A 25988-nucleotide genomic window follows, 5' to 3' on the forward strand; every position below is an offset into this window, starting at 1 on the left:
CACCATTCTATGATAAAGAACTAGTACATAAAGGACCAGTGTTACAGAATTGGATAGGTTTTGCAGAGCTACACATCAAGATACATGCAGCTGCTATAAAAAGCCAAAGAAACTCAATTGCAATTTTATTGTCCAGTTTGATAGATTTCCTGCCACCTTTGTAGCAGGGAAGCTGTTTGTCACTGTAACCCTCTCCTCCAACAGCTGCACAGCATTTTATAAGCAGCAGTGGCTTTTCCAGCATAATTGCACTGCATTGGCTTCCTTGCACTCAGAATTTAGAAAGTGTGGAGGTGTGTGCAACCTTTTAAAGCCAAATTTCTTAGTATTACTTATGTATTTTGTTAATTTCTGTTAATTTTTTTATGCTTTCAGATATTAAACTGTTGTATACAAGGGTTTTTAATCTGTTGCTTCTAGTTCAATGAAAATATTATTGGAAAAATTAAATAACAGCTCCAGTTTGTTCTGAATGGCCAGTGTTGAATTTATGAAAGCATCTAAGGACTTCTGTTTTTTTAAACATTGCAGCCATGCTAACTAGGCCTTAGATTTTATCTGTCTAGTCCTGTTACTTTTTACAAAGGACTGATGATTTGGGAGTTAATAATAGGAAACAAGTAAAGAATGGTGGACAACTTCCCTTTTTAACCTTTCAGCTTCCCCAAGATTAAAAGAATAAAATTATTTACACTTTATAATACACTCTTAAATTATCTGAGTGTTTTAAAGTACTGGGAAGACTAACATCTGCTTATTTCAGGCCCTTAAATGTATTTTACTACTTAAAAGTTGATTCATGTTACCTTTCTGTTAAAGAAAATATATTCAGGTGAAGAATGGTTTTTATTTTTAGTTTTTAGTAACTCAAGAAGTTTTCAGTGAGTAAGACTTAGAGTTGTTAATTAATATGTGTAAGCTGCAGTTCTGTTGCTGTTTAAGAGGAAAAATTTTATTCACTGATCTTAATGAGAAGTTTAATCTGAAAATGTTAATAGAGGGACTTTGCAGTACAGTGTATTTCTAACTAATTGTCAGTTTTCAGTCCAAAGTACAGTTGTAATAAACACTGTGAGTGTAAAGTAATCTTGTATATTCTTGTGTGCCCTGCCTGTTTAATTTAAAGTGTGTGGGGGAGCCCCAGAGCATTTCTGTGTGCTGTGTTTGCCAGGTTTTCATCACTGTCTGATGAGGGAAAACTGGCAAAAGCTGCAAAGATTGGGTGGTGGAGGAGTTAATATATGGTGGCAATTAAAAAAGTAAATTGCAGAGAATGTGACTCAGTAGTTGTAGAAGGTAAGAGGCCATTGGAATCTGGAGTCCAAATCCTGTTGGCATCCAGGATTGTTTTAGGATGGTTTTGTCTGGTTTTTATCCCTGTCATGAGGGCAGGAGGGTCTCCCACAGCAGAAATCTTCATCTCCCAGGGAATTTTGAAGGCTTCAGGTGTTCTTCAGTCCTCTGAAAAATGTATCTGCATTGCCCTGAGGGGAAGCAGAGGTACCTGGCCCAGAGGGTCATTGTCCCACTGCAGGTTTTTGGTTGTCACTTGAGCCCAATATGTCAGTGAAACAAAGCTGGGAATACTCTTGAAATTATTCAATATTACATTAATTCTAATGGTGTAAATAGTTACTTTCAGTAAATATTATTCTACATAGAAATGATTCTCAGCTTGTCACCTGAGTTATGGAAAGCAGAAGGAGCTTGGGGACTGGAATGTGCATCCCCCAAGATGTGTTGTGGTTAGGCAGTCCCTCACCTTTAAAAGGTGTTTCCTTGTTACAGCTTCTTTTGTATCAGGTTTGTGGGAAGGCTTTTCTAACCAATGGCACCAGGGAGAAGAAACTGTTTTCCTTGTTCAGCAGGCAGAGATGTGCACCAGTGATGGGCTCTTACACATGCAGTGTGTGGTTAATGGGGAGCTCCTCCATCCCATTATTCACTTGGTTTGAGGGAGTGCAGTGTCATGAGTAAAGCTGCAGCATGCTAACATTTGACTAATCCAAGCTGAAAGAAATGGGGATAGAATAGAAGGGAGCAAGGTAAACTGAGAATTTATAAAGCAGGCAAAAACCTTTATAATGCTGAAGAGAAGCCTTAAAAGATGAGTGTAATAGAGATTTGCTACTAAGTGCCAGAGCTTTCCAAAAGAAGAATTACAGAAACATTTGCAGTGGAGAGAGCTGGTGCATAAAGAGGCAAGTAGCTCTGAAATAGTCTTCCTGAGTGAAAAAGACTTGAGAGAGAGGATTCTGATCTCTATGACTTGGTATTAAAAATCACCAGAAGATGGGACATGTGTCTGCAGCCTCAAGAATTGTTAGTGATTTTCTTTGCTGTTGCTGCAATTTGAAGCAATCCTCCTCCATAATTGCAGCTACCTCTGTTCACATTGTGGGGCCTGAATTAGATCTCCTGGCCATGATTTGAAAAGATGGGTCTAGAGTCTCTACTGTAGGGCTGCCAATAATATGTGGAGATACTGGAAAAGGATGGCAGAATTGAGCAGTGCATAAAACTTCTCATTGGGCATTGCAACAATGGGGTGACAAATGCTGAATTTAGTCACAGAATATTTTTGTTAATAGCTGAACATCCAATGTGTACAAGATAGGGTTTGAACTGTAGGAATGGTGGCAGGGTTTGAGGTAGTGAGAAAATACATACCTTGAGACAATTGTGTGTGCTCATGTCTTGCATTTTAAATTCATTAAAAGCAATAATTTCCTTAGTGAAAATGAGCTAATACGTGTTCAGCATGGAGTTTGAATTTATTGTTGCATGATGATGTAACAATAAACTATACTTTGACTTGAGTTGAAATAAAATGCTGCTGACATACATAAAATTCTCCCTCTGATAAGCAGACTTTTATGAATTATATTGACTAGTACTTGCTTTCTTTTTCTAGAAGTTATTTTTTTTCTCAAGGTGAATAAAAAGAAAAGACAGAACTGTTGCTGCTTAGGTGAAAATGCAAGATACAGGAGCATGAAACCATCTTGGAACAGTGGTTTCCCCCCACCTTGGACATCACTGAATGCATTTCTGGTGGAAGTTTACACTCCTAGAAATGTCTCACATGTAGTGTCCTGCAAAGTGTATTTTAACTTGGTTTTCCTAGCTTTCTTCTCTGAACCACTCAGAAATAGCCCAGAGATCCCTCAAGTCACTGGGTACAGAATGTGGTGAACACAGTACCTTTGTATCTTTTCATGTGCTGAGTTGAAAATTAGTTTTGATATCTCTGATAGTGCTGTCTCCTGTCTAAGCAGACCTGTTTGTGCTTGGAGATTGGATTACACTTTTGAAAGAGTAGAGAAGTGGAAAAAACAGGTCAATAAAATCCTAGCTAAGATTTAAAAAGTTGTGATGCTTTTTGGAATTATGAAGAGTTTATTCATTTATAATGAAGAGTTTATTTAAACCAACACAGGAGCTGGTTTGTGATGAGCAAACTCTATAAGGAAACAGCAATATATATATAATTGTCTGACCTGTCTGGCAAGATATTCCCTTCTATCTCTACTCTATGAAATTGCCCACCTGAAAATGGAAAAAAAGGCCAAAATCTTAATGTGTAGTTAATATAATTTCTCTATGTTCTTTAATGCAAATGTCAATCATCTTACCCTTTCTCATTGCTGTATGCTAATTTTTCTACTTGGTAATTAGTAAATGTTGGATGTCAAATTAAGTTAAAATTAATGGCAGAGGCAAATGTTGCAGTTATTAGCTCACAAGTGTCTTCAACTGGTGGTGTGTAGAGATGCATTCCAAGCATTGCAGACAGCTATGGATTAACTATCAAATGATGGTGAAGATTAATGATTGGCCTTTTAGCTCACTAATTTAGAACAATTTCTGGTAATTAATTTTGTATTATCAGCTTTACAGTTGCAAATGCCTTAAGGAAAATAAAAAATTACTTATGTGCATTTAAGGTTCTTCAAGGTAGCAGTTGTCTTGTAAATTGTTGTGGGCTTGCAGATACTAATGTTTAATCTTTAATACCTTTATGTGCTCTGTGTACTTGCTTTCAATAATAATAACTTCTACTTCATTTTGCATTTTTTGTTGGTACTGATTTTGTTAACCTTAGGTGTTTTGTTTTGTATGTATAGTTTGGCTTTGTGTACTTGTGTGCTTCATAAATGCCACATCAGGCAATAGAAGTTGTGGGGGAAGAATTGTCTGGTGCCTCCATTGTAGTGCCACAGTTTCTTGGTTTCCTGTCAAACCAAATTACAGATTGATATATTGATCAGAAGTGTTTATAGAGCCTCGTTGAAAAGTTGGGTTTTACAAAGCAGAATTTCTGAAATTTGTGTCCTTTTTTATATAAGGAACCCCTGGACTCGAAATGGATGTTAGAAAAATGCTGTTTCATGTGGTCTCTCTAATTCTGTGCCTTGGTATTTTAAATTGAATTTTATTTAAAGGACAGCATTTAATACATTGTAACATGAATTCTTGTTGATATGTATGGTCAAAGTACAAATTGCTTTCCTCGTTGAGTGGATTTTGGTTTTTTTTGGGGAGTGATGTTTTCCTTTAATTCCATACTGCCTAATTTTCTTCACCAGTGTTTCTCTCCTTAGTTTCTTGCATTGTTCTGAAATCAGTGTAGATTCTCATCAGATTTTCTTTGGATTTAGTTTACATTACCCATCTGTGAAGACAAGTTGTCAGGATTGACCTTCTGACCTTTTTTTCTATTTCTTTTTCATAACAATTTATAACCCTGCAGTTTTGTTTTCAGTATTGCTCTGTAACATCCTCCAAAGCATTGCCTGTTCCAGGTTTCAGATGAAATTAGTTGTGAAATAGTGTTGCACCCTGTACCATACATTGTGTTTTTGAATGTTGACCATACCTGGTTGGAAATGTGGAGGTGAGAGGCAACCTTGGCTACAGTGACCATGAAATGGTGAAGTTCAGGATTCTGAGGGGAGGGAGGAAAGTAAAAGCAAGCTCACAATCCTGACTAATGGAGAAAAGATTTTGATTTATTTTCAAGCAAGGTTGATTTAGGTGATGATCAATTGACTGGTAAGGAAAAATCTGAAGCTACAATAGGCTTTTGTCAAGGAGACGGGGCTTGGTAGCACACAAGAGAAAAACATTATAGTGAAAGAGTAGGTCTCATGTTGTACCAACTGAGATACAACTGCCTGCCCATTTCTTCAAAAGGAGTTGCCTGCCCTACAGACTGTGCCCATGGAAAGTGAGAAGCCATAAACTTGGTAGCTTTTACTCCTACGTGTGAGTTTAATGAGATTTGCACTGGGATGATTCGTGAAAATACAGATGTTCACACTGTTAAATATTGTGGGGCAGTGTGCTTTCTGGGAAGTACAAGGAAGTTTTGCTGAAAGCAAAAAATGACATTTCATTTGTTAAATATCTCTTTATGGCTTGTTAAAAAAAATCTTTTCAGTAGTTTTGGAAATGGAGGAAACAACAGGGAGAGAGAGAAGAGGGAAAACTAGCTGGAGATAAGTTCAAGTTGTTAAGATTCTTTCTTCAACAAAGTAGGGATTAGACCTACAGTGGCAGCTTTGCCTTACCATGTTTTGGAAAACAAGTGAAAAGTGTGAGGGTCAGCTTATTTGCATGATCTATTTTGTATTGCTTTTGACATTCTGATTGTGGTACAATTCAGGAAGTATTTCTAAAGCAATCATGCCCCCCTCACGCTCTTTTTAGCAAAACCCTAAAATAAAATAATTTATGGATCCATTGTGACAGATGGATGATCTTTCAATCTTTTAATTCATTCATTCACACCTTTTTTATTTATTTTTTTTGGTACATAACTGAATGAAAACTAGTATGGGAAGACTTTTTTTTTTAAACAAGCCGAGTTAGATATCCCAGTTCTGTTTCTAGACACAAGTTTCAATTAAATCAACTTGAATGAATAGTATGCTTCAGGTCATGTTAAAATAGTGCATTGCTCCTGCAGTGCTTTAATATACTTCACTGATGGAGAAAATAATATGTTAGAAAGCTAATACTGACATCAGAATCTGCCAAAAATACTTTTTGTCTTTGCTCTTTTTTTTTTTTAATCTCTGATTTGTTAACTGTGATTTCTAATATCATTTTGATCTGAAAAAATATATTTTGACTTCTCTGTGTCATCTTAAGGAAAGATATTCCTACTGACTAATCATCACTTTGAATACCATGTACGTGGAATTTTTAGATGAGATCCAAATGAATGAGCTGAGTATGTGAGAGAATAAGGAAATGTGTGTTTGTGTATTTAGTGGAATGCGTTGCTCCGCTTTGCCAATGGAAAATATTTATGATACAGAAAATGAATTTAAAATAACAGCCCTCAGGTGGAGCTTATGTTGGGAAAATTTTGAGGACTGAGCTTACAGATAAATAAACACTTGTGTTATGGAATATAAATCTAAATCCTAAATGGAAAGGTATGGATAAACTAAATTTTGTAACAGTGAAGTTAGTCTAGTGATATTTTACTTTTTAAAACACAGCTATTTATTTGGGCAAATGAGTTTTATTGGTGTGTATATAAAGATTTGTTCTATCTGGATTTTTTTAAAATACCTAGAAACAACAATAGTGTTTACAGCTGAGGAGTAGAGAAGTCTTTTCACTTTAATCAGTTTACTTTTTCTCAGGCTGAGATGGGGTGAATAGCACTCACCAGAGGAAGTGTCCTCTGGAGAATTTTAGGTATCATTTGGGGATCCACAGGATTTTGGTTTTAGATACTTCTCTCTGCTCTCTCTTTCTGAGATTGTACTTCCTGGTGTAAAATGTTTAAAATTTTATGTCTATTTTGGATTTTTGAGCATAATCAAGGTGCTAAAAAGATGTAAAAGCTCTGCTACTAGTCACAGCCTTCCCTTTCACAAAAAACCTGAGGTTTTCAAATCTAGTAATTGTGTGGATCTTATGCTTAGGATGTCCTTTGGATCAGTCTGGTTGGGGTTTTTTGACACTGGCTTTACTTTTTTTCTTCCTTTTAGCAAGGAAAACCAGGTACATGTAAGAAAAACTTGCTGTCAGTTGAAGGGATATCTAATATGCAGGGTTTTTTTATAAAAAAGACAGTATCCAATATAAATTTGTGATTTGAGCATTGATTTTGGTTTTGGTTTTTTGTTTCCCCCACACCCCCCCCCCAAGAAAACAGTCATTCATATACAGTTTTTAATGTCCTTTGAACTCTGTTCTTTTAGGTAACTTTTGAAATGCACAAAGAGAGTCTTTCCCAAATGTACAAGGAGTACCAAGGGAAAGGAGGTGAAGGGAGTGGAGTATGTTCTTCAACTCCAATTAGAACAATCTCTGGGATTAGCAAGGAAGCTGAAACCAAGGGAAAACAACAATCTTTGGAGTTAAAAGAAAATGCTGCTGCTCCTTCCTGCATTACTGATGGTGATACAGAGTGCAGAACTGAAAAGGAAGAGAAAGAAAACTCATCAGATGGTGGCCAACCAACTCATTCAGTGTCTAATCATAAGGAGGAATTAGAGGAAGAGGATATGGGTACTACACAGGATTTAAAACCAGTGCCTTGTGTGGAATTGTCTCTAGAATCAGAAACAGTGAAGCCCAGTGTCTCAGAAATCAGTACTGGAATAGCTGAAGCAATTGAAGATTCTAGCAAAGCTGATGAACTAGTGGAAGAAACAGGTGCTTCTTTAACCATGCAAACTCCTGTGGAAGGAGAAGCTCTGAGTCCAGAAAGACTGGAAAAAGTAGAGGTGGAAGACGAAGATGACTTTGTTGATTTGAAAGATGAAAGTAGTTTGTCTTTACCTTCAGAAGAATTTGCAGAAGGGAACAGGGAATGTGGCTCTAATGCAAGTGAAGTGACAAAGCAGGAAGAAGCAGCAGAGAAGCAGCCTGAAAGTGGGCTTTTGAAATCTGAGGGTACTGAAGGTGTTCATGAGAAGAAACAAGAACTGCCTTTGCCAGAGACAGTGAGTTCTGAAGTTCCACAAGTAGTAACTCAGCGGGATTCAACTGGACAAAAGAAGCTGAAGGAAGGAAACGTAGTTACTAGTGAAACCAAAACAACTGTGGAAAATGCAAGTGCACAAGTGGCAGAGCCTGCTGGAGCCTCTGACAGAAGAATTGCCAAGCTTGATGTTTCCAGTGTTGCATCAGATACAGAAAGACTGGAGCTGAAAGCTAACTCACGTCTGGAAGCGCCTCTGCCCCCCAGATCCTTGCCTGAGGTAAATTCTACCTGTCCTTAATCTGTCTAGCTTAAAAATAAAAGGAAGTTTTTTAAAATGAATTTTTTGAGAAAGCATGCCTAAACATTCTGGGGATTATAATGTGTGTGATTTTTGTGAGTTGTTGATAAAATAATTTTAACCCTGGGTTAAAAAGCTGTTATTTATTTGTGTACTGAGAAGTCTCCAAGATTTTTATACATCCACATATGAATGCTGATATAAACTGAGTATTTGGCTAGATGGACATGTCATCCTACCTTTTTTGTACAAATATAAATTAAGACTAGGCTTCTGTTGTGTACTGCAGTGTTCCACCCCTCTAGTCCTTAGTTTCTAATCCAGTTTTTAATGGTTGAATAGTCATGTCTCTGAGTACTTCCCTTCTGCAGAGATACCTCTTAATGGATGCTCTTCAATCTGCACCATTCTTCCTTAAAGGAGGAAAACCACTGTCTACAGCGACATATTCTCCCCCCCTGGTAAGGTTGGGTGGCTGCTTGTGAATACCTAGACCAGCAGGTGTGGTAGTGCAGCTGTAGCCTAGTTTGTAGTTCTGGTATATCCATCAAATAGCCTTTGTGTGATAGTTTTAGTACACAGTCTGGACTTGCTGGGTATCTAAAATCTCAAGTCTCTTAAATGCATTTCGGCATGTACCATGGGAACTAATAACCAGAGTGTGTGTTTTGTTTTGTTTTCTTTTTTGGCTGCATTCAGCCCTCGAGGCAGCAGGTTTCCTCAGGACAGGAGCTGGCTGCCCCATCAGATGGGCAGAGGAGGGACACGAGGTCATCTGTATTCCGTATTCCCGAGTTCAAGTGGTCACTGATGCACCAACGCCTACTCACAGACCTGCTCTTCTCCATAGAAACAGATATTCAAATGTGGAGAAGGTACATCCTGTGCTTTATGGGAATGATCCAGTCTGGGTTCTATTATAAGGGGCTCATTGACATAGACTCGTGGACATCTGGTGTTCTACTCATTATTCAATAGCTTGACTTATTTTGTGACCTGCACCAAATTATTCTCAGATTTCTTTTTTTTTTTTAAGACTCTTTACAGGCATAAATGTGTATTGATTCAAGGGCCTGCACACAGATGTGGACTGTAATCCTGGCTACATTTAAGTCAGTGGCAGTCTTGCTGTTGATTTTTATTCAACCAAGATTTAAATTTTCCTGATCTATTTAAGAACCTGTGTCTTCTATTCTTATCTAAATGTGGATAAAGAATATTATTTCTTGCTTCTGCATTTTCACACACTGAGTTGCTGCTTTGATGGGGCTCTGTGAACCCAGAGATGTTAATTTGAAGATTAACTTCTAACAGGGATCTGGAACATAATCATGAAGATCTTTGAAAACAACAGCAATTCTGAGATTTAATTTTAAGGTTGAATAACTGAAATGAGAGGGGTGTCCATTGTTAGCTTGTAGTAGTGAGTGTCAAATTTAAATTGAACCTTATAACTGTACTGACCTGATAAAAAGGAATGTCAGGATGAAGAAACAGAGTAGTTAAGTGATTCAAGCAATTTAAACTGAAGTGAATTTTTGTCTGACTATAATTTTTAGGATATGTTTAGGTTACCCTATGAGGACATCTGCAGGTAATAGCTAAAATGTATTTCTATTTTGGCCTCTGTTTTGGAAAGTTTCATCTAAGTTTTTGTGGTTTGTGGATTTTTAATTTCTCTGAGAAATCATTAGTATTTGCTTTAGTTTTCCAAAGATTTAAGTTCAAATCTAGTTCACTGTTGCAGAAGACTTTATTCTGTTTCCTGATACAGTGACTTTTACTAACAAGCAATCCTAGACCAGCCTATAATGTATCTTTAAACAAATGAGGATTAGCAGTCATCTTGGTGTTTTTAGCAGCCTGTGATCTTGAGCAGTTTATGAATAGCAAGGAAATGTAGTTTTAGGTTTAGATTGAGATATATCAGTTGACCCTTACAGTCAAGTGTTATTTGCTGCCCCCCTACTAAGTGTCTGGTTTTAGTTTTGCAAAAAGAGAAATACGTTAAAATACACCAAAAATAAAGTCCTATTCTGAATGTATTTTGTTTTTCCCCAATTTTTTCATTTTTGGACAGCCATTCTACAAAAACTGTGATGGACTTTGTGAATAGCAGTGACAATGTGGTGTTTGTGCACAACACAATCCACCTCATCTCTCAAGTGATGGACAACATGATCATGGCCTGTGGTGGTATCTTGCCATTGCTTTCTGCTGCCACATCTGCTACTGTAAGAAATTCCATTTTTATTTGAAAATCCCTCACTAGTGGGAGGATGCCTTTCTTCATGGAATGTATTAATTATTATATCTGTCCTTTTGGGAAATGGGAAGTGCATGTGGGGTGTTTCCACAGGCATGTCTTTCCTCCCTTTGCTGCCTCCACTCTTTCCCTAAGATAAATTAGGTGCTTGCCTTCTTTGCCTGAAGACAGAAAAAAAAGTTTCCTGCCTTTGTTGCCCCACAGTGGTCTGGAATGGGATTAAATACCAATACTAATGATTGTTCCTAGAATATGAGTAATTATTATTTTTGAATGTGACTGATAGTGGGCTTCCAGCCCATTTAGCATGCAGGAATATTATCTTTGTGAAGAAGTAAATGTTGCTTTCCATTTTTCTTTAGCATGAGTTGGAGAATATTGAGCCAACTCAAGGACTTTCAGTAGAAGCATCTTTAACATTTCTCCAGAGATTAATCAACCTTGTGGATGTGCTAATTTTTGCAAGCTCTCTTGGTTTCACTGAAATTGAGTCTGAGAAAAATATGTCATCTGGAGGAATTCTGCGACAATGTCTTCGTCTGGGTAAGCAAATAAGACCACTTAATGAGCATAGGAGCTTGCAGTTACTAAGTAGTTAGCAACTTTATTTTTTTCTGTCCCCCTTGTTTTGTTAAATCAAGATTAAATGTAGTTTAATTAAGATCTTTTACAGTTTTACTGTGTTCTGCAATGCATGCATATATATATATATATAATGTTCCTCTCTAAAAGTTTGAATCATATAAATTAAGTTTGGTAGCCTGTTTTCATTTTATCTATGAGGAATTTTTTTTTTGCTGAAGTTCCCCTAATAATCAAGGCTGAGAATATAGCAACTTTAAGCAAAGTAATCTTGTACTGTATAAAAAAATGAAGCTTTGCAATACTTAGATAAGAGGTTGAACACTTGAGGGTCAGTATATGAGGGTATGGTGAAAACTGGAGGTGTGAATTTCTGAAGGGTTCAAATTGGCAGTAATTGTATCTCATTGTTACAGTGTGTTTGCTTCAATTTGGATTGAAAGAAAATGGTCAGGTACCTAAAAAAAGTAACAAATATTCTGAAAATGAGAACGTATGAGATCATAGCGGGGTCCAGATAGTTAATACAGGAGGAGAGAATTCATGCTTTTTTGCATGCTGTAGGACTTTTTGTAATGAAAAGTTTAATTTGCATGAGTGCCAGAGCAGCTCAGAACCTCAACAGTAACTAGCCTTCCTCTCCCTTTCTAGGCAATTAAAACTTTGTGCAGGTAGAGCAAGATTTATGGGATGCAAACAGGTATAGAGGTGGGGTAGTTCTTTTTTCCTTTGAAAATAAATATTAGAAGATGAAACAGGGCACAAATGTGCGGTTAAAAAAAAAGAGTTGTGTAACTTCAGAACTTTTAGCCCAAGAGTAACAAGAGTATTGTGAAGCAAACGTTACCATTTGTTTCACTGGTGTATCACTTGTCTTCTCCCTTGATAGTTCGTGAAATTTAGCTGTCTTCACCCTTCCCACCCCCTGGTTGTATGCATGGTAAAATTGCAATGAGGGATGCTCACTTACTCACTTTGAAGTATCCATTAGATACAGCATATATGTTCTAATAGTGTAGCATTCATTATTAGTTTTAAATGATTAAAGAATTTTGAACATTGTTTTGCAACTTTCTGAAACTTACGGAAGCAAAATGTTTTCAGTTTTAAGTGGTGAACAAAATTATATTATACATTTCTGTAAGGGAATATAGAACAACACTATTTCTCAGAATAACTCTTAATGTTTCTTTTCCCCTCAAGTATGTGCAGTAGCAGTAAGAAATTGCTTGGAGTGTCAGCAGCATGCACAGATGAAGCCTGTTGGAGACGCTGGGAAGAACCAAAAAACAGTTCAAGGCTTTATAGGATCAGCAAAGTCTGCAGCAAAGGCAAGTTTAAGACCACATTCAGAAACACAGAAGTGAATAATGGTTGCTCTGTACAGAGGGCTAAGTTTTTAAATTTGTACCTGCACCACTGATATTTTAACAGACCTGAAGTGTGGTGGCTAGAAATTAAATCTGTCCCAAGAAATGACCAGTTTTTTTCTCCTTTAAAGATGAAATGCATATCTGGTCTTTCTGCTCTAGTTATGGCAATATGACATACAGTGGGTGAATGTACACACCTAATGATTCTTGGTAGAATGCTTTTAAAAACAAGATCTTAAACAATTGTTTTTCTTTAAATAGAGTCCTGTGGACATTGTGACTGGTGGCATTTCTCCAATCCGGGACCATGACAGACTTCTGCAGGATATGGATATTAATCGCCTCCGAGCAGTAGTGTTCAGAGATATAGTAAGTAAATAACGTCCTGTCCTTTTTAGCTGCTTTTCTGCTTGTATCTGTGCTGACTACTTCCTCTGTGTTAGTTTGGCTAAATTGGATATACAAAAAGGGAATACTACTCACAATAATTAGGAACTCATAATACTCTGCAGCTGTTGTAGTGTTTGGGATTAGAAAGAGGGAGAGGTGAAACCCAACTGTCTCCTGATCTGGCTCTTTGTGTTCCTAAGAATTGATTATGTGGAATTCTGCCTGTTGTATATTAATTAAATTATGTTTAGTACAAATGTGTACCTAGACGAGCTATTTATGTATCATAAACATGTTTATACATTTTGAAAAAGTCACATTCTTCTAGCTAATTAGAAATTAGAGGTCATCTCTAATTCCTTTACTTCCCCTCAGAGGAACCAATTTGTGTGCATGTGCTGTAAGTATGCATATGTTTTTTAGTCTTGAATTGACTAAAAATATCGTTGCCCTGTGTCAGCAACTTTATAGCTGATATTGAGGAAATTGAGATTGATTGCTTGAAAGAAGCACCTCTGTAAGCAAATACAGCAGCTATAATGGCTGTGAGTCATTGGTGGCCACAAACCTGGACACCACAACTTAGTTTACAACAATTGGACTGTTTAGCAAGTATAATGATTTATACAGTGGCTTTTTTTTTCTGTCCAGAAAAGTGAAGGACTTTGAGTTTTATCTTTAGTAATTATTGATTGAAGCAAGCTTCTTCCAACCCCTACTTCAGTATCAGTGTGGAAGAGAAGAACAGGAAGTGATTCCTCCATACTGGTGGCAATTAAAGTATTTGTAATGATTCCTTCAAGCACGTTTTGTGAACCTTTTTCTATAAAACAAACCACCGAAACAACACCCATCCACAACGTCTGCTTTTTTTGCATATCTAATCCATCAGGTTCTCTGTTTCCCAATAAATATAGGATGATGCAATAGCTCTGATTTTTGGCTAAGGTGTACAGCTGTGGGGAAAAAGTAGACTTTGAAAGACCTGGTTGGGAATAGTTTTTGTCTGAGCTGTTTATGCTTGCTTCTAAATGTTTTATTTGCATGCAGTTTCTTGCATTGTATCCAGCACTTAGAACTGGGAGTGGCATAATTTGTATCTGTGAGTTCTACACTAATAGATTGAACTCTGAACTCTCATGGAATCTACTTTACCCACCACTAGCAGTACTTATAGTGGTACATGAGCTTAATTTCAAGCAGTTCTCCAAGCATAACTGGAAAAATAAGGAAGGGTCAATTCTAATTCACTGTATCATCACTTTATTAAGTACAATTAGAAACCATCTTAATATTCATCTAGCAAGAAAATTCTTTATAATCATTACTATTGTAGGTGGCTTTCCTCAATCTCACACTGTGAGTATTCTGTGTAAGGTGAGGTTTTGGGTCAAGTCAAGAGGAAGATAAGAGGGGTAAAAAATTCCAAACACTCATTTGTTACTGATTGGTCAGTGAAGATCCAAATACTCCATTCTTCTGTGACCCAAAAGTATATGAAACTTTTTTCCCTTTGGTAGCTAAAAGGGACTGGCTTAGGCTAAATCTTAATGTCCAGTTTTCCCTCTGTTTCACTAGGAGCAACTGAGTACTCTAGGGAGGAACCTGGCATAGTTCATGTTAAGATTTCAAGGTTTCAAGGTTTTCAAGGTTTTCTTAAAATCCCTTCATAAAATTACAACTGTAATGCAAGGGCATATTGGTCAATTCTTGTTTAAATTGTATGTAGTAGATTATATCCATCTGGACCATCTGATAATGAAATAAAACCTTAACACTTGTTCTGGAATTTGCTCCTTTTCCTTCATCAATATATTCCAGTTTTGTAGAGTATACTTTCCTTGCAAATGCTGTTAATATCTTGGCACTTTTGAGGAAATGTAACAGGAGAAACTCCTGTGAATAAAGGAAACCTAGACCCTACACTAATTTAAAACATGAATTCAAAACACACAACCTTAGCCAAAGTTGTCATATAAATGAAAAATGAAAGGATTAGTGCCACTTGAATACAAGTGCTGTATTCCTTTGCTTTATAGGTGAGACAAACTGTGACTAGAGAGAATTGTTCTTCCATTGCTGACATGTCAGCTTCCTCTTGTTCTGTTTATGGTAGTGCTGGGCATACTTCACAGAAAAATAAAAGTGCTGCTGAAATTGTAATGGAAAAATCTCTGTGTGTCTGTTTTTTACAGGAGGATAGTAAACAGGCTCAGTTTTTGGCTTTGGCTGTTGTATATTTTATTTCTGTGCTCATGGTTTCGAAATACAGAGATATACTGGAACCCCAGAATGAAAGACGACCACCAAACCAAAGCCAGTCACTCAAGGAATCAGAAAATGAAAATAATGAGACTCCTGCTGCAGGTGAACTGTTAAGTATTTTGCCAAATGAAATAATGTGGCTTAAAGTGCTGTAGAAATCTTCTTTAGGACCAATGTTGTGAATGTTTCTCCATTAGTAATGACCTTAAAATGTGTTTTCTGTTCTTTTGGTATGAACAGTTGTGGAGAACCCATCTGCTACTCCTGGTGCTTCAGCCTCTACTGAAGATTCAGAAAGTACAGCATCTATGCAGAGAAGGGATTCTGGTCTTGGGGAGGAAGCAGCTCCAGCACAAACAAACAGTTTGGGAGGTGCTGCTGAAGCGGGAGCTCTGAGTGTCAGTGCAGGCCCAGATGCAGTCAGTGAAGTCCTGTGCACACTCTCCTTAGAAGTCAATAAATCTCAGGAGGGTGGAAGTGAGACAGGAACTGAAGACAGTAAGTCTGTGCCAGCTGCAAAAAATGTCAATGTGAAGGACATCTTGAGAAGTCTGGTGAGCACACCAGCTGATGGGACTGCAGGGGATGCTGCTCTTCTGCCACCAGCCTTCATTGGAGTTCTTGGTGATGGAGCTGCTGCTCAGCAGCCTGTGCAGTTCCATTCCTTTGACAGGTAATGTAACATCTGAAATACTTAATTTGATTTTACTTAAGGTATTTGTAAGGAGTAGGAAAACCCATACTTCACCAGAGCTACTAAATGTAGTGCTGTCAAATGAGGACTGCTGTGCATATTTAGTTGGCTTTAAAGAACTCAAGAAACAAAATAGACATTAAATAGCTTAACATAATGACGTGTAGATTAGCAGGTGTATTCATCACAAAGTTGTATCTAACCTCTTTTATTGTGGGCCTACAAAAGAATACCAGCTTACTAAATGGTTCAAAAACAATGGAGTAATCATCTAGGTGTCCTTCTGCATAGACAATATTCCCCTACTCATTTGGGAAAGTAGATTTGTGTTCTGCCTTCTGGTGCCAAAGGCCTACTTTAACTCTTTCCATTTTTCGTTTGGTAGATAATATCCCTAAGCTGTCAGATTTGCTTTGTTGTAACAACTTTTTGTTTCATTGTAATAAATTTCTACATATCTTAATACTCAAATGCTGCAGTGAATTCAAAAAGGAGAATTCCTGCTTTTTTCCTTTTAGGATGAAGTCACTCTTTCCTGATAATAATTTTGATGTCCCTTATGTCTCAGTCTCATTAGCTTCATATTTTTTCCCAAGCATAGTAAACCAAACTGGTTTTTACTAGACTTAGAGCCTTTTACATCTTCAGGATTCCTGACAACTGCAAAGAAAACAAAAAAAGAATCCTGGTTATTTCCAGAAATCCTGCAGTCAGTCTGGTGCAAGGGGATCCCTTGTTACCATACCAGTATCTGATCCTCTGCTGATTCCCAAACTTCCTGTGGCTCTGATGTCTTTGCAGTCTGTGGCTGCCTTGTTCAAAATGCCAGCTGCTCCATGAGAGGAGTGCAGTGGTGCCAGGGGTGTGGGTGCAGCTGTCACAGCCTCCCTGCTCCACTCACACTCCCTTGTTCCTGCTGGGGGAAGAGGCAGTGGTGTCTGGCCAGATGAGACACAGATGGGGTGTGCAGCCTTTGCAGTCTCAGAGTAAATACTGTGTTCTCCCTGAACAGCAGGATTTATTCTGGGAGCAGGAGTGGTACAAGTGGGACACTGAGTTAGAATTTGCCACACCTCTCTCCTCACTGCTACCCAAGTGCTTTTGACGCTTCCCCTTCAAGGCCTCTCATTGCTCTGTGCTGCAAGTGGGAAGCTGATGTCAAATAACAGTGTTTTAGTCTGTGAGCAGTGCTTTTGTCTCATGAAATTCTAACTATTCATTGCTGCATGGTTTCAGCCACACAATAACATTTGTCTGGAGATCTGGTACAGAAATGACTGTTACATTTAAGAATTATTTTTTAGCTATTGTGGACACCAAAGGTTTGTGGTGCTTGTGCTGATTTGAATTGGTGTACAGGAGGTTAACTAGACAGGAAGTAATTGGGCAGCCCTGATGGCTGACATAGGTAGATTACACCTACAAAACCTTATCAGAGGAAGCTGTACAATTAAATTTGATAACATGTACACTAATGAAATACTGGGCATTGATAGCAGCCCTGCTGTCACTTGCAGTTCTGTGTTCTTTTTCCTGTATGGTTACAAATTCACTCAAAAATAACCAAAAAACCCCCTTAAGTTGTGGTGTTTTTTATAAAGTGGATTACTAAAAAAGTTGAATTACTTGCTGAATTACTTTTACTTTTCTGCTGCCCCACGGACACTGTTCTGTTTGCACCTCCAAAGTGCCAGACATCTGTAACAACTTTTACTATTCTTTCACTTAACCTTGAGGCCTAATTACTGCCTTGGTACTGAAAGCAAGTTGGTCTGATGAAGGAATACGTACAGGGGAATGAATGGCTTGAAGCAGTAGGCAACACTGTGCTGTGAATGGAAGAGCAGAGTTTTGTAGGGTTTATGTGACTGTCTGGACTGTGATAACTTGTGGGCATTACTTTCCAAAGATTTTGTGTTTAATAGGTGGGGATAAATATAGGAGGAAAAGATCATGAAGTAGTATAAAATATTTTGTCCTTCAGCACTTTCATATGACCTCAGCATGTCAGTGGCTCTCTGCTCCTAGGTGGATGAATTTTTCATCTCCTTGCTTTTGTGGCTGTGTCTGGTAGACAAAAGTGTACTTAAAGATATAAAAGTCTTACCTCTAATCGATTATGAACTGGTAGTGGCACACACAAACTTGCATCTATGGTAAATATGTTGATATATGATAAAGCATGTTGCTGACTAGCTAAAGTTAGGAAGAGAATTGTGTGAGAAACATTGAAAGTTAAATGGACAGACAAGTTTCATGGCGACTTGAAGGTGACTTTATGCAGTGAGACTGCTTAAAATGCTCTGAAATGACACCTAGTTACCACAGCAGGAAGGAATTGTGCCAGGGATAAAAAAACTGACACTTTTTATAAGAAACTGGAATGGAGCTGGAAATAACAGATATCTCTGTGGTGAGCAAAAACACTAAGTTACATTGCGAAATTTTTTTTGAGGAAAACGGACCTTGGGATGCTCTCTTCTTTTCTGTGTCTGGTTTACATTTAATATATTGTTTGATGGCAAACACAAATTCTGTGAGGTTTTTTTTTTCCCCTTTTTAAAGGCACTTTGTTATAAGTTGTTCCCATGTAGCAGTTTACCAGTAGGGTATCTCTGGGAATTTCAAAGCATCTCTCTGATCCTGCATTTATCTCAGGAATGCTGTGTCAGAAATCAAAACTCTCCTCATATCTTAAGGATTATCAACTTCCCAGCCATAGCTGGAGAGTATACAGTAACAGCTATGTGAGTGAAACCTTACTGAAAGGCTGCCAGGTTGCAAGCCTTTGCAAACAGCTAGGTGTATGTGCTCATTCCCATGCCAAAAATCCACCCCTTATCTTATGGGAAGATACAATCTTGTGATTAGTGGGTGCCAGGGGTTTATCATGATAAAGTTCAAGACTTGCATTGGCTTTTTCCCAGGATCCACAGGGACATGAATTAATGTTCTGATTTCAGCGGGTCCTAAACCAGCAGTTTTCTTATTTATAGTAATTGTGTAGGAAAAGAGGAGGGGACTAATGCAAGCAAATTGAAATAAAGTGGAAATAAGAATAACCAAAGCTTGGGATAAAAAGAGAGATGACATTTCTCCTCAGTTAGTCTAATAAAACTCATAACCTATCACTTGCCATTTTTACTGTATGCTTTAAAATAAAACCTCAGTCTCTCCCGGCTTCTGCTGCTCTTTGTGGAAACATTCAATAACCATGTCATTATAGGAAACTGATGCTGAGGGTTCAGAGGAATATAGGCTCTTAAATCATGATCTTGTACCATAGAGCTTACATCTGCAGCTGTGCTGTAACTTGCTGAACAGATATGTTAATAAGCTTGTTTATCTTTTTGGAGCATCGTCTGTAAGCTGCTTAGTTTCGCTCAGCCTGTGTTTACTCATTTGTCAGTCAGTGGTGTGCATATGCCTTTGTAGTGGTTGCGTGTGGTAGTTTCAGTTAAATTTCACCCAAGTCCCTTTTTGTATGGGATGGATGCATCTTAGACTTCATTGATTTGGGCTTCAAATGCAAAAAGAATAAACTGTTTGTTGACAACATTAAACCTGCCAGGTGTTGGTAGAGACAGAATATGAGAATAGAGAATCTTTAGCTAAAGTCACGTATGTGTGATGGAAAGCTCAGCTCTTTCAGCACACCAACAATTTGCATTCTGCAGGGACCAGAGAGGCAAAACATTTGAAGTCTTCTCCCTGCCAAGCTGATTTTAAAGTTCTCTTGCAAAATTGATTGTATTCTTTCCATCATATCTTCTCTTCCCCTCCCTGCATCCTCTGATCTCTCATGGTTTTGAGAGTCTCTTATTCTTCCTTTCTCCTTGAATATTTCAAGGGAGACATAAGAGAATGGGTATTATCCACAGACAGCAGAGCCCATAGAAGGACACTGACATGGCAGGCTGCTTTCCTGGCTCACAAAATAGAGGTAAAAGTAAATCTCTGATCCTCTTTATTGGTCTTTTGCTCCTTGCACATCCTTGCACAGGAGTCTTGCAGTGGCCATTGTTTTGGTAGCCTGGAACAAGGCTATTTTCTTTTGGTTTTGAATTAAAACCATTATCCTGTAGGTCCTCAGACAAACTGTCACCTGCATTGCTTTTCAGTGCTAACAACAAAAAAAAAACCCAGGAATTAAATCTGTATAAATTCTTGTATGTCAAGAGGAATCAGAGCTCTTGTAAGTATTTTTAAATTACAGTGAGGTCATCAGTTTGGGCTGCCTCACGTTGTATTAGGAATATTTGATTTGCACCCAAAGAAAATTTGTAACTTGAAATATATTTAAAATGAAATGGGGACTTGGCCAACTTAATGAAAAGTAAATATTTGGGAAAATGCTGAAAGTTTAGGAGATGTAGATATTTTCTATCTTTATACTGAAACAGAAGAATCAGTGAACTGAAACCAGGGAAGGGTTCAATAAGTAAATCCTCATGGAATTTGGCAGGATGGATCATTATTGCGTAAGCCTTTGTCTGTGCTGGAAGTCAGTGTTCAGCTCAGTGGTCTGTGCTCATTCAGCAGTGAATAATTGTCTGCAACACGAAGACTTCTTACACTTCAGCATAATTGGGACTAATAACACACTGACCTTCTGGCTAAGATGTATTTATGGTGGCTGGTTCTCACTCTGCCTGGCCTATGTTTATCAGTTCCCCTGCTGTAAATTCTCGTTTTAAACCTTAGATGCTTGATTTTAAATGAAAACAGGCAAACATCTAATATAGTCATGTAAATGAGGCAGCTAAAGTGTCCTTCTTGCTGTGGTGCTTGAGGTCTCCTTGAAAGAGACTTTAAGCATATTTTTTGTGCAGTTTTAAAATTTGATTTATCCTATAGCTGGAACCTAATGTAATGGATGTTTTAATATACAAATGTAGCCCAGAAATATAATTTAATTGATGAGAATGTTAAGGAGTAAAATGTATTGATGCTTTTTTTCACATGTGATGCATCTCTGCCCTTATGTGAGGTAGCTTTATGTACATGTTCTGATAAAATTAATGCATGATTACAGATGTTTTGTAAAATATTTTTGTAGATCTGAGGAAATCTAAAGCAGCTTGTTGATGAATATTTTATTCATGTGTAGCAATACTTAACTTTTTCAGAAACACTTATCAGTTTAGCTGCAGAAAAAGGACTGTCTTATCTGTGTACTCTTCACAAGGAAATGCCCTATTATTTAAGAGAAGTTGAAAGCACATTAATTTTTAAGACAGTTCTGACAAATTTACTTGATTTAATAATATGCTGAACACTTCATGTTTTCTATGTAGTTTATTTGCTACAATATTTAAACTCAATTTTCCACTGTCTCACATTCTTCATGCCAGTTGTGTTCATTTTTCTTATATTAGCATTTAAATAATCTTTTGAAAGAAGAACACAAAGGAACATTGGTAGCTAATGGAAAGATATTTCTTTGGGACACATTTGCAATTCCACCTAAATATTAAAAGAAAATAACACTTTACTACCCAAGGAAGGAAAAATGTAGGAATTTCGGAATTTAAATAAAGAAACATGACTGATGTTTATTCTTCAAAAATCTTAGTTTTCAGTCTTGGTAAATATGAATATCTGTATGTGATTCCTGAGCTCTACTTTCACACCTTTGAGGAAGGCCTGGAAGTGCAAACTCCTGAAACAAATCCTGCAGCTGTAACATTGGTTGGTTGTCCTGTTAAAGGGAAGACATCCACGGCAATAAATGTGACATTGCCAATACTGCAGCAGTGCACAGCTGTGAAATCAGTGTGTCAGGGTATTTGGGTGTTTTGGTTCGTGGTTCTTGAATTACTTTAAGGATTTTTTTTGCATCAGAAGGTCGTGGCAACTGACCGGAAGACCAGGACCATTCACAATTTGGGGTTTTCTTGCATCATGCTTTTAAACAATATCCAACACTTCTTTTGGCTGTGTGCATCAGATTGACACAGCTCTTGGAAGGGACCTTCTATCCTCACCAGAAATACTGTTTATTTTACTTTGGCTAAAAAATAGCATAATTTCATTTGACTCTTCCAGATCACTATCTAAAATCAATGTTTTGAAGTAGCCTGAGCTCTATGGTGAGGTGTTCAAAGCCTCTCTTTTCTTTCAAGGGTCCAAGGTCCAACAGGACCTTTTTGTTGTTGAGTTTATGAAGTAGATTTGTTGAAGTCTTACTCTTTAGCTAAAAACTAGGGCTTCTGTTTCAGTGGGATATAGTAAACAATGTGTATCTCTTAGAGAAGTTTGTGAGAGTCAGTCTGTGTCTTGTTTGAAATGTGTGGTGACTCTGGAATACTCAGGCACTTTCCTGTGTCCTGTTTATAAGGTAGCTCATTCTCTTGGTGAGGTAACAGCTCAATCTGCACACAGCCATCCTTGCTCCTGTGCAGTTCCAGAGCTGTCACTTGCCATGTGAGGAACTGCTTTTAGTTATGCTAAATCTTACTCCTCTTCTAAAACTCTTCCTTGATCCTTCCAGCATGTTCATTTCTTGATTTTCATCTGAAAGAAGTCTTTTCTAATATTAAATTGGGTCAAAATTCTGCCACATATGTTTTATTTTTTAAGGTATGGTTCTGGTGTGTTCTTTATGACTTAGATACCACCTGCTTTGTAGTTCTTGGAACTCTTAGTAGAGTCAGAGGGTAAAAACCAGGCGTTCATAGGCATTCAGAGGACACACCCATTCTGATTTGATGTTTTGAGAGAATTTTGGTTGGCTATTAGCCCTGGAAACAGAAAGCTTCTCTGAAGAACTTGTTTTTACCCTCAAGGTAATTCGATATTTTCCAATTTAAAATTATTTACATGAATTATGTGTTTTGGAACACAACTTATACGTGCACAACTTCCATCTATATGTGCACTGAAATTTGTCGCTAAACAGTCTCCCAAATCCAATATATGGTATCCAATATAATTGTGTCTGTATTAGTTAGCAGCAGATGAATGATTATTGCTGTAACTTAGTGGATGTGCAAAGAAATTTTTCCAGATCATGCACCGAGGTCTTATGGAATCCACCTGAATAGACACATATTTAAAATGAGAAATTATTCATTTTGGGGTTTAATATTATTGATTAGTATTTCTTGAGTTGGATATCTATACAGTAAAAGGACTTAAAATCTCTAAAGGAATACACCTGGGCTTCAGTGCTGAATTTGAAGGTTGGAGAAATGTCCCAAAGTTTGCAAATGTGGGTGCATTTGTACTCTGTAGACTTGTATTCATTTCCTAACCTCTTCCAGGTGTTTGGATGTATGTTGCAGAATAGTAAGAACAATTTCCAGGCATTGAATGTCACAAAATGAGAGATCCCCTTCCTATACGTGGGTGGTGCAAAATTAATTGGTAATGTGACAATAATTTTAAAAAATTCTCTAAATATATGACTTATTTCTTAGCCCATTGTTCATGTTTCAGGAAAACAGACATGAACATATGAGCAATATTCATGGTTTAGGCACAATATCTTGACTTGGGGCTCAGGTGTTGTTGCTTCTATTTTTTTAGTGACTAGTTAACATTAGCAGTCACCCTTATAATGATATGACATGTACTACCTCCAAGTATGGTGCCTGCCTACTCTGGCCATTGAGGAGGGCTGATTTAATCAGTGGTCTAGCTTCTGTGACATCCTTTGATATGCTGTGATGGAGGAAGGGAGTCAAATAAGTGCTTCTTTCCCCATTCCAGCAAGGAATGTTTCAGAAATATTGGAAAGAACTTCTTTGGTTGTTCTCTCACCTGAATTTAGGTCAAGTTTCTGAGTTACTTTATTTAGAAAATGAATATTTTAAAGCTATTAAGGGAATACTTTCAGTGTGTAGTTGTATTACTGTCAACAAAAGATGTGATTAAATAAATTGAATGTTGAAGATTTTCGGCTTATGGTTAACACCAGGTAATTAAAAGTAAGCGCTGCAGTGGGAGTACATTATATATCAGCCGTACTCTTTACCTCATTAGCTGGGGTTTTGCATGTTTATGGAGCTAACTTGCAATTAAAAATGCCTTTAACGTATGCTTAACAAGGCCTTTTAGGATTTTGGAATGAAGTACTACAATTTAATTGAAATTGGTATGGCATAAATACATGTCTTTGTAATGTGTCAGATAAATTTCTGTGCCTAACTTGTCGCTTTGCATCTCTTCCTCTGATGTAGTCTTTAATGCTGACTATAAGGCCTGACATTTAGCTTGTATAAAAGATGGAGATACTCTCTTAACTCCAAGGAATGTTTTGATTTGTTATATAAATAAAATTTGATTGGCAAGATACACTTCAATTCATGCCTTAGCCGTATTTTTAAGATGTGTGACCATTTGTATGTGCGTGCAGATTGTTTTAGGATGTTTTTAGCTCTGGTATTTCATCCTTCAATCAGTCTTCTGTTCTGCATTACAATACCTGGAGTAGAAGACTGCCAATGCATCCTTCAGCACTGGTTATTCACCTTGAAGTTGAGTACTGCTACATCTTTTGTAAATAGTTGCCTGAAGTTTAAAGCCAGATCTTGGGCAAACTGAGGTGCAAAGAAAAGCTTCTTTGCTAAACCTTTGTCCTGGTCGTCTTCTAAGTTTGTGCTTTTAGTCTGGGGTTCTGTGGAAGTGGATGAGTCATTAAAGTGTAGTATAAAAAAGTGTACCACCAACAAGTGAAGTGTCCTTAGGTTAAGGTGTCTACAGAAGATGATTGAAAAAGGAAGTTAGGGAAGCAAAGGAACTTTTGCAGGACATGGAAGTGTCAGTGGTAGATGTATAGAAATGGATCACAGCAGTGTGAGCCTTCACATACGTTATGATTTACAAACTTTTTGTCTTCACCTAGGAGTGTTGTTGTACCGACGAAGAAATCAAGCATTTCCTCCTCTGCAGCTGCTATTGGTGCTCCCACAAACGCTGTCAGTGTGGTTTCTTCTTTAGATTCAGCCCAAGCCCCAGATTTGTCAGGAGAATCTCCTGGTAAGTAAGGAGAAATAAAACAACCTAAACACCAACATTGCTTCTGTTGCTTCTATTTAGCTCACCATTCACTCTGTATTCTAATAAAATAAAGACAAAATTACAAAAGTAGTATTGTGTTAGGAAAAAATCCCAATGTGGCAACAAATGCAACTATCTGAGCAATAGTTGTCTTCATTTCAAGATTTCTCACGGTTTTGATAGAGCAATCATGCTGTATTAACTTGTATTAACTTTAACATTTATAAATATGGTGTATTCTAAAGACATTTTTTTAATTACAAATGAATAATATAAAATGTAAGCTTATTTATAATTCTGGGGTGTTTGACTAGGGGTATATGTGTCAGTGCTAAGTAGAACTGGAAATTATATCCAAGTGTTTCCAATAGCTTTAGCCTGAGGCCAAATTCAGTGTTGATCCTAAACTAATTGCTTTGGACAGTTTTTTCAGTGGGGACAAAATTGAGTAGGTTGTTTATAAGCAAGTGTTCCTTTGAACCCTTGGTCTCTCTGGTTGTCCTGTGTGAGATAAATGATGTTTAACCTTAAATGCTGTGTCAAAGGCATGCTTTTCTACTTAGCCATGTCTGAATCACAAGGCTGTGTAGGATCTTTGTGCCCACCAAGTTTGACTTCAAGACTTAGAAGCGATTTGTATCTTAGTCGAGGAAATCTCAAGCTATGCCTGATTATTGGTGGTTTTTTTTCAATGTTTGAGTTTCTTGCTTCCTGGTTTTGTGAGCTTACCAAACTGCAAGGACTGGGGGAAAAATGTGTTCTGTTTCCATGTCCTCTCATATTTGTGTAACTGGAAGGTATTTGTTTCCATCTTCAACTGCCCATTCCATTTCTTGGGAAAATCAAAAAGGTTTTGTTGCAGTCATTTTAAAGGGAAAGAAGAGCTATTGAAATATATGGTCTTACTCTTTGTGAGTGAGACACATTTTGCTACCAAAGCTGCAGGAGGTAGCATTATATTAGTGTAGGAGTAATATTTGAAGTAGGGGAATTAGCTGTATTTTCAAATGCCACAATTCTTTGGGGAAGATTGGCTCTGAGCAGCTAATCAGTTTTAAAAACAGTAAAACCTCACCTACATTGAAATTGTTTAAAATAATTGCTAATTTGTTAACTTCTGACTGATTTACCTGGTTTAGTTGTGGGTTTAATCGCAATTATTTTTA

The 25988-nt window shown here is 37.4% G+C and overlaps 1 protein-coding gene across 4 annotated transcripts in view; it reads left to right on the top strand.

Moving 5' to 3' along the window:
- The window catches only part of LRBA (LPS responsive beige-like anchor protein), a 365003-nt gene that overhangs the window by 61439 nt on the left and 277576 nt on the right, over positions 1 to 25988 (top strand). For 3 of the 4 annotated variants that reach the window (XM_033059906.1, XM_033059908.1, XM_033059907.1), the window contains exons 22-31: positions 7224 to 8228; positions 8621 to 8710; positions 8949 to 9124; positions 10330 to 10483; positions 10878 to 11058; positions 12301 to 12428; positions 12732 to 12839; positions 15056 to 15227; positions 15366 to 15798; positions 24668 to 24801. In XM_033059906.1, the coding sequence (XP_032915797.1) occupies positions 7224 to 8228; positions 8621 to 8710; positions 8949 to 9124; positions 10330 to 10483; positions 10878 to 11058; positions 12301 to 12428; positions 12732 to 12839; positions 15056 to 15227; positions 15366 to 15798; positions 24668 to 24801 (2581 nt within the window). The remainder of the gene's footprint in view (positions 1 to 7223; positions 8229 to 8620; positions 8711 to 8948; positions 9125 to 10329; positions 10484 to 10877; positions 11059 to 12300; positions 12429 to 12731; positions 12840 to 15055; positions 15228 to 15365; positions 15799 to 24667; positions 24802 to 25988) is intronic. The other variant, XM_033059909.1, reaches the window with a different exon arrangement.

Source organism: Catharus ustulatus, chromosome 5 (assembly GCF_009819885.2).
Source record: "Catharus ustulatus isolate bCatUst1 chromosome 5, bCatUst1.pri.v2, whole genome shotgun sequence".
Lineage (NCBI taxonomy): Eukaryota > Metazoa > Chordata > Aves > Passeriformes > Turdidae > Catharus > Catharus ustulatus.